Source organism: Ochotona princeps, chromosome 4, assembly GCF_030435755.1.
Source record: "Ochotona princeps isolate mOchPri1 chromosome 4, mOchPri1.hap1, whole genome shotgun sequence".
NCBI classification, from domain to species: domain Eukaryota; kingdom Metazoa; phylum Chordata; class Mammalia; order Lagomorpha; family Ochotonidae; genus Ochotona; species Ochotona princeps.
The window spans coordinates 91,316,315-91,332,130 of record NC_080835.1 but is presented as its reverse complement, the minus strand read 5'-3'; the positions used below and the strand labels follow the sequence as shown (position 1 = coordinate 91,332,130).

Below are 15,816 nucleotides of genomic sequence, written 5' to 3'. Positions count from 1 at the left end.
CCCTCAGGCTGACATCACGGGCGAGCGGCTGAGAAGCTGGGGATCGGCGAGTGAGAGAAAGAGCGAGAGCGGCGAGCGCGGCTCCACTCGGCGCCGGGGCAGCTCCAGAGCATCGCGGGTCACCGGCGCCCGGCAGCAGCGCAGGCAGTGGGGCACGCGCGCTTCTGCCGCCCCTCGGCTCACCCTCTTCGCGCCCGGACCAGCCGCCCAAGCCTCCCGGGACCGCTGTGGCCGCACTGCCGCGCGCCCCGCCGCCTGGGCCCCAGCCCTGCGCGCGCAGCCCGGGCTCGTCCCGCCACCCTCGAACGACGGCCAGCCAAGCCGGCCGGCCATGGACGCCTGCGAGCGGGAGCCGCGCGGGAGGCTGTGAGCGCGCCGGGGGCCGGGAGCCGGCGCGGCGCAGCCCTCAGCCGGGCGCGCCGGGGGTGGGTCCCTCACTCCAGCCCGGTTCAGCTTGGAGAAAGAGGGCGGGGACCGACGCGGGGCGGAGAGCGGAGGAGGAGAAGGGGGCATGACTCGTGCAACTTGCGGCGGGCATCTGCCGAGCCTCTGAGCCGGCGGCGGCCCGGGCCCGGATCGCGGCCGCGCCGATCGCACCCAGCCCACCCCGCCCCGGCCGACGGCGGCTTGCTGACCTGGATCCGCGGAGCGCCCGCCGGCCGCCGACGACCCGTCTTCGTCTTCCGGGCTGCTTTCTGGAGCGCGAGGGGCGCGCTCCCCGCCGGGCCCTCGGCCCCCGATGGCTCGGATGGGGCTTGCGGGCGCCGCTGGACGCTGGTGGGGACTCGCTCTCGGCTTGGCTGCCTTCTTCCTCCCAGGTAAGCGCACCAGCCACCGTCACCCCCAGTTCCATCCAGCGTCTCTGCGGCGCAGGGAGCGGATGGCTGGCAGGACAGGGCTGTAGGGAGCTCGAGGAGCCGGGAAAGTTGGCTGCGGGGGTGGGAGGTGACCCGACGCGGGGAAAGGGGCAGAGGAGCTCCCCAGATCCTGCCCCCCTGGGGATCGGTCGGGCACGCGTCTCCTTGCGGCAGAAAGCACTTTCTCCTCACAGTTCTTTACCAAAATAATAATATGTAATCGCGTTCTATTTATTTAATAACCAGTTCTCTCAGCGCGGGAGGCAGTTTGGAAACACCGCACGTTACACAAATGCAAAATAAGCACCGTAATCACCGTGCCCGGTCGGAGACGCAGCCCAGGCGACGAGGCGCCAGTCTCGGAGCTGGGGGGCGCCGGGAGTGGGGGTGGTCTGTGTGGCTACAGGAGGGCAGGGGCTTCGGTTCTTTGGCCGGCCCCGTGGGTCACACGGCCTCTGGGCGCTCTCGGGCTCTTCCTGCCGCGCGTCGCCAGCGCGGGCGCCCAGAGCTGACTCCTGCGGCAGACAAGGCTTCGGGCTCACCTGAGGTTCCCTCTCCTGGAGCGGGAGGCCCGGGCAGCCGAATCTTGCTCGGGACTGGGCTGTCCCGTGGAATTCCACTCTGGGTTCCGGGGGCTCTTCCCAGAGGAGGCGGCTCGGCGTCGTGCCGCCAGCCAGGTGTCCGCCTGACCCACTTTCCCCAGGGTGCCCCTCGTGCCCTTCGCGTTGCGGGCCGCCAGTAGATGAGGAGTTAACCTCACGCCCCGACCCTGGGGTGGCCTGAGGTGGCCCTTTTGGACGGGTGGGGTGGGTGGGCGGAGGCAGAGACCGGTCCAGGCACTTAGTCCTGGGGAATGAACTGGAAAATGCGTTTAGGAGGCAAATCCTACCCGGTCCTCGCCCCATGGGTTTAACCCTTTGTGTCCCTGGGGAAGCTGTGGTCCCCTGGTGACTGGCGGCCCTGAAGGGAAGGTTGCCTCTACTCAGGGCAGAAACCCAAGTGGACCTTCTGTTTTAGTTAGAGGAATGGGGTTTTTTGTTTGTTTTATTTTTTGGGGGGGTGGGTGGGTGGGGGTGAGGGGCTTAACTGGAGCACGTGGCACCTGTTTTGGGATTACAAAATCCAGGGTGAGAGTTCAGCCACCAGCTCCTCTGGGCAGGAATACCTGGTGGCCAGTGCCTGCAAGGTCTCAGTCAGACTACCAGGCATTTGGGGAGTGATGAGCCAGCCTGGCTAGCCTTTTGAGGGCTTGAGGGGCTCTCCTGCAAGATGATAGATAACCTGGGTCTGGGGACACTTCTGTGCCCTTTCTAACCCCAGCTCCTTGCTGGGATCCAACAGATTTCTGTGAGCAATGGGTGTTGCAGCAGCAGATACTGGCCTGCAGCCAGAGGTACTGTCTTGGAGTGAAGAGGGAGGGCGAGACCCCTGGCCTCGCTGGTGTCCTTGCTCACTGCCCATCACCCCCAGAGGGAATCTCAGTGAGAGGGAGAGGTTTCCCGAGCACAGTGGACCCCTTGGGAAGCCAGGCAGAGATGCAGAAGCTAGGGCCAAGGACCTGCTTGACCAATGGGGTTTGGGCTTCTGAGACTGTTCAGTTCTCTGTCTCCACATTCACAACCCAGAGAAATTGCTTCTCCACGGTAACTCTGGTTGGTCTGGCACATTAGGGGTTAATGCAGTCCCCGGTGGACAAAGGGTGGGAAGGTTTGGGGGAGGGGAATGAGCTCACCCCCCACCTCCTGCTTTCAGGCTCTTCTTCCTGCTTTGTGAGGTGGTTAGTTCCCTGGTGGGGAGCCTGCCTGCTGCCACCATCTGCCTGGATGGAGGGGAAGTGGAGACTAGGAGGTGACACACACCAGGCTCCAGGTGGATACCTGCCCCCACCAACACTAGAAATCCACACAGCGGGGGGGAAGTCAGAGAAGAGAACCACAACTGAGCCAGGCACTTAATAAGTGCTCTTCCATTGATTGTAATTGATGGATGGGTCGCATCAACAGCAGGCACAGTTCCCATACTGGCCAGACTCCTCCACCCAGTCCCTGCGCTCCTGGCGCTTAGTCTAGGGGTTAGTGCGAAGGGAGGCAGGTGGATATGGATTTGTCCAGAAATTGCCATCCTACCCCCGATTTTGTACCCCAACTTCCTCTCAGTTGTCCACTCCTGTTTCTCTCCGAGGTTTTCTGGATCTGATGCTCTTTTCCGGTTTCTCCAGGGACTGTGGCAGGGAGCGCAGTCAGGAGAGCTGGGGGCCAGTGTGTGTGTGCTGGCCTCTGCCTCTGAAACACTCCCGGTCTGGCTATTGAAGCATAAACACAGAAGTGTGTTTACAACACAGACTTCACCAGGCAGAGTGAAGTCCTGGAGCCGGCTTCCACAGAATGACAAGCGGTTACCTTCCAGGAGAGGGTCAGCGGGCATGTGGACAGCACCCCCAAAAAGGGACACAGGGAGCCCCCAGGAGGAGACAGAAAACCTGCCCCGAGAAGCAGGTTTCATGCACAGCTAGGAAGAGCTGTCCAGCCACAGCATCCCCGGCTGCAGCCTATGCAGTACTCACTGCCCAGATGGTTTTCTTTGAAACTCCCAGTGTTGAGCCTGATGGGTTATTTTCCTCTCCTGCAGACCGTGGTATGCTCAGGCTTGCTGGGCAGGGCAGGGCATTCTGGCAAAACCTATTGTACTAGCCTGGAATTTGCAGGGGAGGTGTGAATGGGAATCTGTGTGTGAGACAATGCTGCAGCCAGGGTCTCAGGAAAAGGCTGCTTCAGGGCCTTCTCTTGCTTTGAAAAGAGACCAAGAGATCTCCAGCTTGGGCCCCAGCCACCCCAGCAGGGGGTCAGGAAGGTGCTTCTCAAACCTGGGCTCCTAAGAGTACAGGATAAGGATACCTGGGTGCGCTTCCCTCGCTGGCCACTCACGTTTGCATGGTGAACTCGCTTTGAACACCCCTACCCCTGCCCGCCCCTACCAGCCCCAGTTGTGTGCCTCAGCATGGTCATGGCAGCCAGAACCTGAGTGCTGATGGCTGAGCCGGTAAGCCAGCCTGGGCAGAGGGTCGGGTCCAGGTGCTGTGTCTGTGCTACGCCATTGTTTAGCAGCTGACTAATGTTCATTGTTCAGCGCAAACAGAAAACACCCAAGGGAGGCATGTATGTGTCTTTGCTTTTTCTGATTGTATCTTTCCTGGTTAACCTGGTAAATTGAATGCCTGCTGCCTAGGGGAAGGCTTTGCCTATTTTGGCTGAGCTTTTAAAACTGTGACCATTAGCCAGCATGCCAGGATGGGAAGGACACTTAGGCCAGCGTGCAACACAGGGTGCATTTCTGGCACTGTGCATGTATGTGTCATCCTACCTTTAGTCTGGTGTGGACGCATGTGTACGTGTGTGTGGGGACCTATGCATTTGTGGTGGCCATCTGCAAACCATCGAGCATGTGCAGATCTGGGAAGACTGGCATTATTCAGCCGTGTGTGCACAGCTATTTTCAAGTCACCACAGGGCTGGAGTCATAAATATCTAATAGCAAGTGTAGGTTACACATAACTGATTTCTGGTGATGTTCTGACTAGGTCTTGCTGAGCCTTGACCATGCCTGTGTTTAGGACGCAGTATATGGGAGGGCAAATTTGGGAGCATTTGCTCTGAACCAGCTCCTTATAAGATAAGCTGCTGGGGCTGGCCCCTTTGGGAAATGGGGTGCCCCCAAGATACTTTTTCTGTTTTGCCATCTGTCCTTGACTTTAGTTAGGTCTCTGCATTTTGTCAGGGGAATGCCTAAGACCTTGACAACACCTGGAAAGCTCGCTGTTGTCAGCCTTCTCTTTTCTTTCCAGAATAGCTCTGGAACTAGTGTTGACCTTTGAATGGCTGCAAAGGGCTAAGAGAGGTTTTCAGCTACTAATCTGGCATCTTGGCTTCTTGCATAGGCTCTTGGTAGAGGGGAAGAATCCTGGGAATGGCAAGGGAGCATACTGTGGACATTGAGAGGGGGCGGGAGGTGAGGGCATTGGCCCTCCACATGCAGCCCTGTGTGTCTCCAAGTTGGCAGTGTACACACGCCTGGAGGCACCACAGGTTTGCACAGCAGAAAAGTCGGAGTAGCCTTGTTGGAAAAGAAAGTGAAAGTTAGGCATAAGGAGTGGGGAAGAGGACAGTCCTGTCCCAGCCCAGCTGGATGACGTTTTGCCCACGATAGCTACCCTGTCCACAAAGACCGCTTCTGCAGAGCAGCCAGCAGATGTTCTCGCTGGGACAGGGGGTAACTTAAGATCTGAGCAGGATCACCTTGCAGAGGGAATGCCCTGAGCTGGAGATAACACCCCTTAGTCCAGTTAACCCTCTGAGTTCTCTTACACTCTTTGGGACTGGAGAGGAAGAATGGAATGAGAGGTGACAACGGCTGTCAAATGTTAGTGCCTCAACACTGACACACTCCACAAGGAGAGATGAACTTAGGACAAGGGGGAGACCCATGGGAGACACCATGTGGGATCTTTTAGGGTATGGGTCATCCCAGGTTTATCCTGGGGCAGGGGTTGGGTGGTGTGTCCTGGAGACTCTTCAGGTCTTCTTTTTGCAGCCTCCCAGGGGAGAATGGAGCAGCAGGTAGGTCAGTGCCTCTTCTCACACTGGAGGTTTCCCTGTCTCAGCAGCCCAACATAGTGAGCCCCGAGAATGGGGCCAAGTAGACTGATTGGGCTCCCAGCACTGCCAGCAGTTAGCTGAGTGATCTTGATTATATTCTCTCATTTGTAAAACAGGTTTTTGTTTATACAGAGTTCCAAGGAAGTTTGGGAAGAAGAGGTTAGGGCTAATGTATAAAAAATAGTCAGCCCATTGCCAAGCATGTCATCATCACCTTGCAATCAAATGGTAACTTCTAGTCCCTTGCCTTTCCTCTGACTGGTCCTGGCTCTCTCTGAGTCTGCTCATTGGGCAATGCCAGATTTGTGCTTCCTTGAGAAAGAGCCATTCAGCTGTGCATCCTCTGCTTGCCTTGCTTTCCTTGTCTCAGGCCTGGTACCCTGGGAAGTAAACCCTTGCACCCACTTGGAAAGGGAACTCAGGCCATAGCCACCAGGAGTGCCCACATAGCCTGCCTGGCTGCAGGTAGCTGCACAAATGCAGCTCCTGTGGAGGTCGGTCGAGTGCCGTGTGAAACGCAGGTGCTGCATAGCCTTTGTTCTGTATCATGTCACCAAGGGCTCTCCCAACTCCCTCCTCCCCCTGGCTGCAGCCCAGCTGGGCCTCCAGTGCCCATCTGGAGCACTGGCTGTGGTAGCCACTGGGGCTGGTAGGGAAGGCCTGGGACACAGTCCCTGTCTTTTTTCAGACTTCCTCATTTGAAGAGAGAGAGTGGCATTGGAACCCTCCTGTACACAAATTCACCTGCCTGGTGAGACAGTGATGTGCAGGCAGGAACAGAATGCCTGTATAGGGTCAGCTGATTCTCACTGGAGGAAATCCTTTCTGGTCCTCCTTCCTCTGCAAGGATAGCCTCATTTGTGGCACTCAGGGCTTTCAGCTAACTCCCTGAGACCCCATGTGACCTGCTGTTAGCAATGCTTGCTTCCATTTTTCAGATGAGGAAAGCAATACTTGAGGTCAGTACGTCACTAACCATCTCATGCCGGTGTGGCCAAATTAATACCAGGTCTTTTTGACATCAAATCTAGTACGTTACATCAGGAGGCAGAAATGAGCAGGATAGACAGACAGGGACGAGGTTGAGTCAAGCCGCAAAAGAGCATGTCCGGGCAATAGCCATTCACTTTGCCTACCATCACTAGCAAGTGAGCCCCAGGCAGGTGGCTCCCTGTGGAAGTGAGGGGTGAGGTTGGCCCAGCCAGAGGGAGCACAGAGCCCAACTGAACAAAGGGTGTGGGATGCCTAATGACTGAACAGCTGGAGGCTGGAGTTGCTGTGGACGGGAGAGTATCTCTACCACACCCGGCCATCAGGGTTGAGATATGGGCAGGGCTTGTGGGGTGTGAGTGGGGCCCCAGGGCACAGGCATGCACAGAGGCAGGGAACAGGTGTGCAGACAGCCTTGGGAACTAGACAGAACAGCTGAGAGCGGAAAGGGTATACAATTTGGCAGGCAGAGCCAGCTCCCTCTATGGGCCACTCACCACCTTCCCCCCACCTCCCCTTACTCTGGTCTGCACGGACCCTTATTCCATTCCCAGTTTATGAGGAGTCTCATTACCAAGCCACAGACAATAAAACCCGCCTGGCCACTCGGGCCCGGATCTCATTAGAGGACATTAGTTCCGCTGGCTGGTGGCTCCACTGGGACACAGCTGCAGGCGTGGCCCAGGCAACAAAACAGGCCAATGGTCATGAGCATAAGTGTCCCGTTGGGCGTCTGAGCTCCATCAGTGGGCTTCAGTGGAGCCTGTGCCTCTGAAATCCTAAAGAGCAGGAAGTTTCTGGAGCAGGAAACTCAGGGTCCTGCCTGCCTGTCACTTCTGCGGTCCCTTCTGACACAGCTTCCTCCAAGCCTGATCAGAAGAGACTTCCTTCTCCAGTGAGTCTTGGTTCTGTGGAGAAGGGCCCTCTGGGACAGGGTACGACACAACCACCTGCACATATGAATGTCCAGATGACATGTCCTCACAGCAAAGGTGGACCCTGCTGTTCTGATTTGAGGACCCCATGGTAGAAGTCATTGCCTTTACCTATAGATGGAGTCACTGCCAAGGTTGAAGGAGCATGCAGCTTCCAAGAGCAGGGGCTTCCTTGGCCTACCCCATCTGCGCGGTTGAGCTCCTCATCCAGCTCCTCATGGCCATTCCAAGGCCATGGTAGGGTCATGGATTTCAGCAAGACAGGCCGTTCTTCCTTCGCAGGTTCCAGCATCAGTTAACAGCCCTCTCTGGGCCTGTACTCTCTCCCTGCTCATCCTTGTCCTTTGTCTCCTGTAGTCCTGCCTCCCTGCTGGTCATCAGGACACCACCCTGGCTCCTTGATGGTGCCATGCAAAACAAGAGAAGGGAAAAGGCAAGCATGCCCTGTCTCAGGGCTTGGGTAGGACTATGAGGGCCAGACACAAATAACTGGTACCTCAGCTCACTATCTGCTCCTATCAGGGGCCAGGGTTGGGGTCATATGGGTCAGCCCACAGTTTGGCAGGTGAGCTGGTATTCCCTCCAAATGAGTCAGCAGGGAGGGGAGCACCCATCTAAGCAGACATGGTCACATGGCCCATATTGGCCTGTAGAGCATCTGTATAAGGCCCTGCCTGCTGCTCAACTGCAGCCAGTATAAACCCCAAGTAGGACTGAGAAGTCAGCTGCTAGGAGCTTGTGATTGATGTCACTTCTTTCCTTATTGCCAGTGTCTTATGGTTAAGGAGGTGCAAAGAGGTTGCCCCAAAGCAAAACTGGCCAGCCTTGCTGCCACATCCGGGGGGCTCACTGTTGGGGAGACTGGTGACACCACCTCCAGTGGTGGGGTTCATGCTATAGTCCTGGCTTACTTCTCGCCCTGGCTGCTGAATCCACTCTGCTAACACTGCTTTGTGGGTGAACACACATAAAAGACACTTTTTTTTTATGAGAAAGGCACTTGGCAGACTTAGGAGCACTTGATGGCTGGCCCATCAAGTGATAGAAGGTTTCCCCCAACTCCCATCACACTGTCCTTGGTCCAGACCTCTGCTTGTGCCCACCACTTTCCCACCTCAGTGCCTTTGCATATCCTATCTCTTACTTCCTCTCTTATTTCCCACAAATACTAAACCTAAATGCTTAGGTCAAGAGGTGACCACTTCATTCATGAAACCTTTCTGGGTTTCCCAGATGAAAATAATGCCTCTCATCCCCTAGCTTTAGCAAGATCCTGCTGTGTGGTCGTTGGGATGCTAAAATTGATCTTCAAAACTGAGAACTCCTCTGATGATGGGCTTTGGTGGACAGGGCTAGCCACCCAGCAGGCAAGTAGTATTTCTAGGTGGATGGATGGTGGCTTGTTTAGACTGTGGATGTTGAGGGAAATAATGACAAACATTTCCTGGGAGCTGCAGGGCGCCTGGTACTATTGTGAACATCTTATGTATAATAACTTACTAAAGCCTTCCCATCTTACATGCAACGTATTTCTGTTCTCCCTGTCTTAAACTTTTGGAAAAAGTGAGGCCTGGAGAGAGGGCAGATAACTTGGCCCTGGTCACACAGTGAATAGGAGGCAGGGCCAGCATTCAGATCCAGAAGTTGAGGCCCAGTGTCCAGGACTGCAGCATTTGGCTAAGCTGCCTGTCCTCTGAAGGGTGGGGGATGACGGAGGAAGTTGGCCTGCGGGACTCAGGGCCTGGCTGCCAGGACTGCTGCCCCTTCTACGTAGCGCCTTATTGTCCCTTCCATGGGCAGGGATGGCCCGGTGCTTTCACCTAGGAGCCTGGTTCTATTACTGTCCTTGGATGCCTTCCAAGTTTGAGAAGGACAATTGCATTGTTATGTCCTGGGAGTATTCATGGGACTGTGCGGAGATAGACTGTCACAATGTTATTGCTCTCTCATCCTAAGTCTTTGAGCTTCACCATGCCTTTTCTTGGGGAGGTGGGTAAGGGAACTTGGGGGGGGGGTCTCCTGCCATGTGTCACAGAAAGATTAGAGGCAGACAGGGTAGCCTTTTGGAGAGGATCTATCTGTTGCTACCCCCAGGCTGGCCCCAGAAACTGCCTTGTGCACCACTCCTGGAAGGTTTTGGTCTTTCTCACTCTCAACCAGAGATCCCAGAAGATGGCAAGGGAGGAGCCAACATGGGAGGGTGGTGTGGGGATTTGGGGTGTTCCCCTGTGCTGGCTGCTTTGATCTTGTGGGATGAAAGGGCTGGTGCTTCCTCTGCCCCAGGCTGGCAGAGGATAGCGCGTGGGTACATGGGCACCCATGGCTGGGGGAGGGGAGAACAGGGCAGGCATCCTCATCCTCAGAGTACAGCAGGAGTAGAGAGGAGTACACAGGAGCAGAGAAAGCAAGCTCCCTACCCAGTGTGTGGCTGAGGGGGTAGCCCTGACTTTTCTGACCGTCCGCCTGTCTGCGTGTGTGCCCTGCTCCCTGCTAGCATTCACTGACCCTGGGGTCACCATGTGGGCTCAGGCCCCACAGACTTGCTTGCTTAATTAGGAAGATAACTTGGCTGCAAAACAGTCATCTGATCTGTGTCGAAGCCAAGGAGAAATTCCTCCTAGACCCTCTGCTGTTCTAGATTAGCCATGCTCCATTAGCTTGAATTACCATGTGGCCCCTGCAGCCCAGACACCAGCCAGAGCTGCAGGATCAGCTCTTGGGACTGGAACCTGCCCTGCACCCAGGAAGTGCTTGGAAGTAAAGAAAGGCAGGAGGGCTTGGGGCCCGCCTGCCTCCCCTGCTCCCGTGCAAACCCAAGGCCTGCCGAGCTTGCACAAAGGAGCCAGTGTTGCCCAGAGCCCACCTGCTCCAGGGCTGCAGATGCCACTCTCATGGCCGTCTTGGCTGCCTCCTAGAGCCAGACCTCTTGGGAGGGTTTTGAAACAACGGCAGAAGCATACTGCAGTATCTCCTTGGGTTTCAACTGAAGCAGCAGAGGCAGGGACCAACATCTGCCTGGATGTAAATAAGATTGGAGCGGAGCAGCCACATTGCACAGGATTATTTTATTACGAGCAGCCCCTCCTCCTCCCCTTGACTGTCCTGATCTCATTGGCCTAGATTGCTGCATCTCTCAAAATGATGGATGGGCCGCCTCTCCCTTCCTGGGCAGGGTGGCCAGCCCCGCTGCTGAGCACTCTTCTACTCAGCCCCTTCCTAGATTTATTCCCTGTGTTTACGGTGCCCAGAGAGTAATCAGTGTCCAGGGCTGCCTGAGCACTCTGATTATCACTGCTGGCTTGATGGATGGGCCTCGGGAGGACCTTAGATGGCAGCCCCCTACCCCCAGCTCCTCTCCACCCCTGCGCCTGCCTCTGCCTTGGCCACGGCACCTTCCCGGGGATCATATAGTGGCCCCTGGGTCAGTGGTTAAGGGGAATAATGGAAAGGAAGGAGGGGAGGCAGCGACAGTCCTTGATGCCCTCCTCTCAGAGCTATCTTGGGGTCAGCTGGGAGAGATCTGTGTGGCTTCCCCTCAGCACACGTCCCCCACCCCCTTGTTGTGTCCGGCCTCCCACAGCTCCATTGCTCCATCTTCTCAGTGCTATGTGCACCGTGGCGCAGTAATGATTATCTGTACTGGTTTATGTGTTTTTTTTTTACAAGTGTTTTCATGTCCTCTGTATGCATGAGAGAGGTTTTACGGCTTGTATGTGCATATGTGTGTGCATGAGGGCACATGCTATGTGTGTGTTTGTGTGTGTATTGTGCCTGCTCCTGATTGGGCTTCGATTGCCATCTGCATGATCCTAACAGAGAGAGGGAGTTTTCACTCAGCTCCTTGATGGAGGGACATATCTGGAGAATAAGAGGAGGCTGAGGGGCAGTGGTGGGAAGCATGTTAGGGGAAGTGGGGAGCAATCAGATGCTGGCAGTCTCAGGCAGGGTCAACACTGCCCCCCTGTGCCAGTTAGAGAACAGGCAGAGGCCAGTTTTAGATTGTTTCATCTGTGAGGTCACTAACAACGGATATGACTATTTCCATGAAATTGGCTGAGCCCACTGTTTCTTTGGCAGCTCAGTGGCCCCAGCCTTTTCTGATCAAAATGCTTCAGCATGTCAGTCCTTGTCGTCTCTGACTTGAGTACCGGAACCGTAAATTGGGGCTGAGATAGTAGCAAAGGGCAAGTAACGCATGTGATAGGAGTAGCAAGAACTGGCTCCCCTAGGCTTTCACTGGTTCAGCCAGGGTCCCCAAATCTGGAGAAGGAGGGTCTGCTTTGCAGGGCTGGGGGGTACCTTCCAGCAGCATGGAGTGGGGGAGATACATTTCTTCAGGGTAGCCGACAAGGGCAGAGTCAGAAGACACTCCGGCTCTTGGGCTCCTATAGAAGGTCCAAACCCCCGATGGGGCTCATGGGAGTCATTTAGTGCTCCCTTGTTGAAGGATCATAGAAAACAAGAGTTAAACATGAGGCCTCATTGTCCTAGATGCCCTGTGCCAGCCCTTGTGGGAATCCCACTACCTTGGGTATGTGTGGGAGATTGACAGGTTCTTACTCAAATATCTGTGCCCTGCGTGCCTAGTTCAGAGCTGGGGGCACAGCAGTGAGCGCAATGTCCAGTCCAGCAGTGTACATATCTACCACCTGATCTGTGACCTCACATAACCATAATAGAGATCTGGCTGCATGGTTGAGAGGAGGAGTGGGGCCTTGACAGTCCTCCCGTAATAAGCCTGTCACTCTCCATGAGCCCTCTACCCACCCCACCCCTACCACTTGAATGTGAGGGTCAGGTGTGACCAGGCTGGTCACTGCCGCCTGCCTTACCTGGGTGTTAGGTATTGAGCCCACCTTACCCTTGACGGACCAGGGTCTAGAAAGAGCCTCCCAGCCTGGCCTTCTGCAGAGTAAGCCAAGAGAATCTGGAGCTCAGCATTGGAAGGGAAATCAGATAAACTGGCATTTACATCTTACAGCCCCCTAATCACATCCAGGTCAGTTGGTGGGGCATCTTGCTTCAGCATGAATACCTCCAAGGATGAGGAAGCCTTCACCTTCCTTGGAAGCCAACATAGCTCTAAGTGTGCCTGATTCCTCCCTGCACGGAGCCCTAAGATCTGCGTCTAGCAGCTCCTACTTATTACATTAGTCCTGAATTGCATGGGGGCACACCTGAGCTTGCACTGTTACAGTCTCCTGTCCCGCGAGCTGTTTGGTTGGGGCTTCCGTACTGTGAACCAGGTAATCTGGATTGCTAGTAACAGTTGCACGGCCCCAAAATGAATTCCGTGTGCAGCCCAAGCATTTCTGCCAAGGATTCCCCAGCAGCCGCAACCATCCAAGATCTGGGAGGGGGCAGAATGGACTAACCTCTCCTATTCCCAACCCACACCTTTTCCAACCTCTGTTTTCCTTTGGATTAATGATAAATTGCAGTGAAAGATCTGTTTATCTCCCATGAGAATTAAGGATTTAAGTTGTTGATGGAGAGAAAAGGAATGGGGAGAAGGGATCGCAATGCAGAGAGCATCTCAGGCAGGGCCAGAGATGGCACACCCAGCTCCCAGCCCCCCCAACCTGCAGCCCCTCCCTGCTTTGAGATGGGTGTGGTGACTCTGAAAAGGAACCGCACGCATCACAGGAAGGCTGCAGGAGCTCCTCCCTAGTCTTTCCATCCATGGGTGCTGCACGTCATGGTGCTGTAGCTCCGTGGCATTTCACCATGCTGGAAAGGCTAGCCATGGCATGTGATGGGGTCAGGGCACACCACTTCTTGGTACTCAGATACAGAGACATATAGTCTGTGACCGAAAGGTTAGTGGTTGCTGCCCCATGCTGCCAGGGTGGCACTAAAGCCACCCTGGACAGGCCCTGGCAGCTCCTCAGGTGTAACGCCTTTTTGGTGAGACTTACCCATGGTCATTGGGCTGAGCTTCCATTTATCCTAAGGGTAACTCAGAAGCCCCCTTCCTGAATGGCAAGAGGGACTCTCTCATCAGGGTCTGGCACCAAGGTGCCTGTGCCCACACAGCCACACAGCCCCAGCTTGTTCCAACCCTCCCCAGGAGGCCTGGCTTGAAGCTCTTTCTATCAGTCCTCTGGACTTGCTGCATGATTCTCTCCCAGTATCAGATCAGACACTTGCTAAAGGGACTGTGGGAGGGGTGGGAAGAGCCCTACTGCATCCTGACAGTACTTCCCAACTACTTCCCTCTTCCCTTGGGAGAGATCATGAGAGCTCAGCCGCCCTCTGCACAGTGTGGACAGGGGAGGTTGGAGGTGAAGAGGGGATAGGGACCTACTGCCTCCCAGGTGACCCAGGCCAAGTTCAGGGCCTGCCTTAAACTGCAGTCTCAGTCACTCTCCTCTGCTGTCTTTGCTGACACCCGTGAAAGCCTGAGTTGGGGAGGCGAAGGGGGGAGGGTCATTTGGTGGTAACAGCTACCTGGGTAACACACACAGAGCAGGAGAGGAGGTGGTCTCGGGACAGGGCAGGCAGGGTGGATGGGGAGTTCAGCTTCAGTTAGGGGAAGCTAGAAATCAGGCCCTCAAGTCCAGGAGTCTCGTAGTTAATAATTAGTAACTGGTTAATAAATCATTGCTGGTTTTCCCACAAATTCAGTTCCCCTCCCTTCCCTTCCTCCTCTCTAGACAGTGTCCAGGTCTTAGAAAATAAGTTCCTGCCTGCCCTGGGCTGCACCCCCTTTCCCATTGCTCTCCCATCTCTCCCAGATGCTTTCTGGTTCCCACCTTCCCTCCTCCCCACCGCCAGCGGCCAGCAAGGTATTTAATCTCCAGCAGAGATTAGCAGCCTGCCTGTGCCAACCTCCTCCACCCCTGGGCTGTGTGGGTGCCCTGGATGCTGCCAATGACTCCAGCCCCCCAACTTGGCTGGGCCACCCTCTGCGAAAACTCCCTTGGTTTGGGGCTGGATGGTGTTATAAGGCCTCCTGGGGGTAACACCTCCCCAGCCCCACCGGTAAGGTCAGTGAATGTGAGATGTACTTTGGGAACACACTATGTCCCAGGGAGTCTAAAAAATAAAAAAGCACTTGAATCCACAGAAACAAGGTTCAAGGCACCTGCAGGACTGGTAGGACTGGGTGGGGTGGTGGGGGCTCACGTGCTTGAGGGCGTTGCTTTTCATCTGCCTGCTGGGGTACTTCTGCTTGGCAGCCGGCCAGCTTCCCAAGCCTCCTGCTCAGGATCTCTGGTGCCGTCACATCCTGACGAATGTCGCAACAGTTCTTTTTAAAAAGAACAATTTTTATGGTCAGAGTGGAGGCATGAGGGCAAAAAGCAGGGCGGGCAAGGATGCAGGGTTTGGAGCTGGGGAACGGGTATAGAGGCAGGGGCCCTCCCATCTGCCCTTATCCAGTGTTGAGACTGAGCAGAGGATCATCACCCCCAGGGAAGCGCCTGCCACCTGTGAGATGCACAGGCTGGCCAGAGAATTACCTGAAACAGAGAGCCTGACATTGTGACACAGCTGGTTAAGCTGTCCCCTGCGACACCAGTATCCCTTCTGAGCTAGTTTGAGTCCCAGCTATTCCACTTCCAATGCAGCTCCCTGCTAATGTACCTAGGAAAGCAGCAGAAGATGACCCAAGTGTTTGGGCCTCTGCCACCCATATGGGAGACCCCAGTGAAGCTGCTGATTGCCATCAGCATGACCCAGCCTCAACCACTGTGGCCATTTAGGGAGTGAACCAGCATGTAGAAGATCCTTCTTTCTCTCTCTGTTTCTCCTTCTTGCTCTGTAACTCGTATCAAAAAAATAACTTGCTCTGTAACTTGTATCAAAAAAAATAACTCTTTAGAAAAAAATAAAGAATTACTTGAAAGTTAAAGTGTACATGTGGTAGTGATGGAGACCCTGAGGCAATGACCTTGATCTGGAGATTTGGAGGCAGAAGATGAATGAGCTGGACAGTGGTGAGGGCAGCTCAGAGAGAACCAAACGTGGGCATTTGTAGATCAGGTTCTTCTAGAACCTATGGTTTAGAATTGGCACGTGTGGCCCCAGAAGGACCTGGGAAGGCCACAGAATGAATTGGGACTTGAGGGCCAACCCCTCAACCTGTTCTGACTTCACCCTGAACCATATGCAATCCAAGTCCACCACACCCTCAGCCATGCTCACCCTCCTCTGCCGTGGTACTCTCCCATTCTCCACTTCTGCCCTTCATTGTGGCTAAGGCTCCTCCTTTTCTCCTTGCATCTGACTTACCCTCAGTTCTGTCCATCATCTCTGTGCACACCTCACAGTCCCACCACCCTCACCCTCTAGGCTCAGATTAGCTCTTCCCGGTGTCTCCTGATTTCTGAGTAGCCCGCAGCCCTCGGGCAGAGCAGAGAGAAGTTTGAGTGTGTCATA

At 55.2% G+C, this 15,816-nt stretch overlaps 1 protein-coding gene across 1 annotated transcript in view; it reads left to right on the top strand.

Annotated features, from left to right (window-relative positions):
• The first annotated feature begins 200 nt into the window (after positions 1 to 200).
• Positions 201 to 15,816, top strand: part of NECTIN1 (nectin cell adhesion molecule 1) — a 60,361-nt gene continuing 44,745 nt past the window's right edge. Inside the window, exon 1 of the mRNA XM_004584993.4 lies at positions 201 to 818. Coding sequence (XP_004585050.1) covers positions 740 to 818 — 79 coding nt within the window. The 5' untranslated portion in view covers positions 201 to 739. The remainder of the gene's footprint in view (positions 819 to 15,816) is intronic.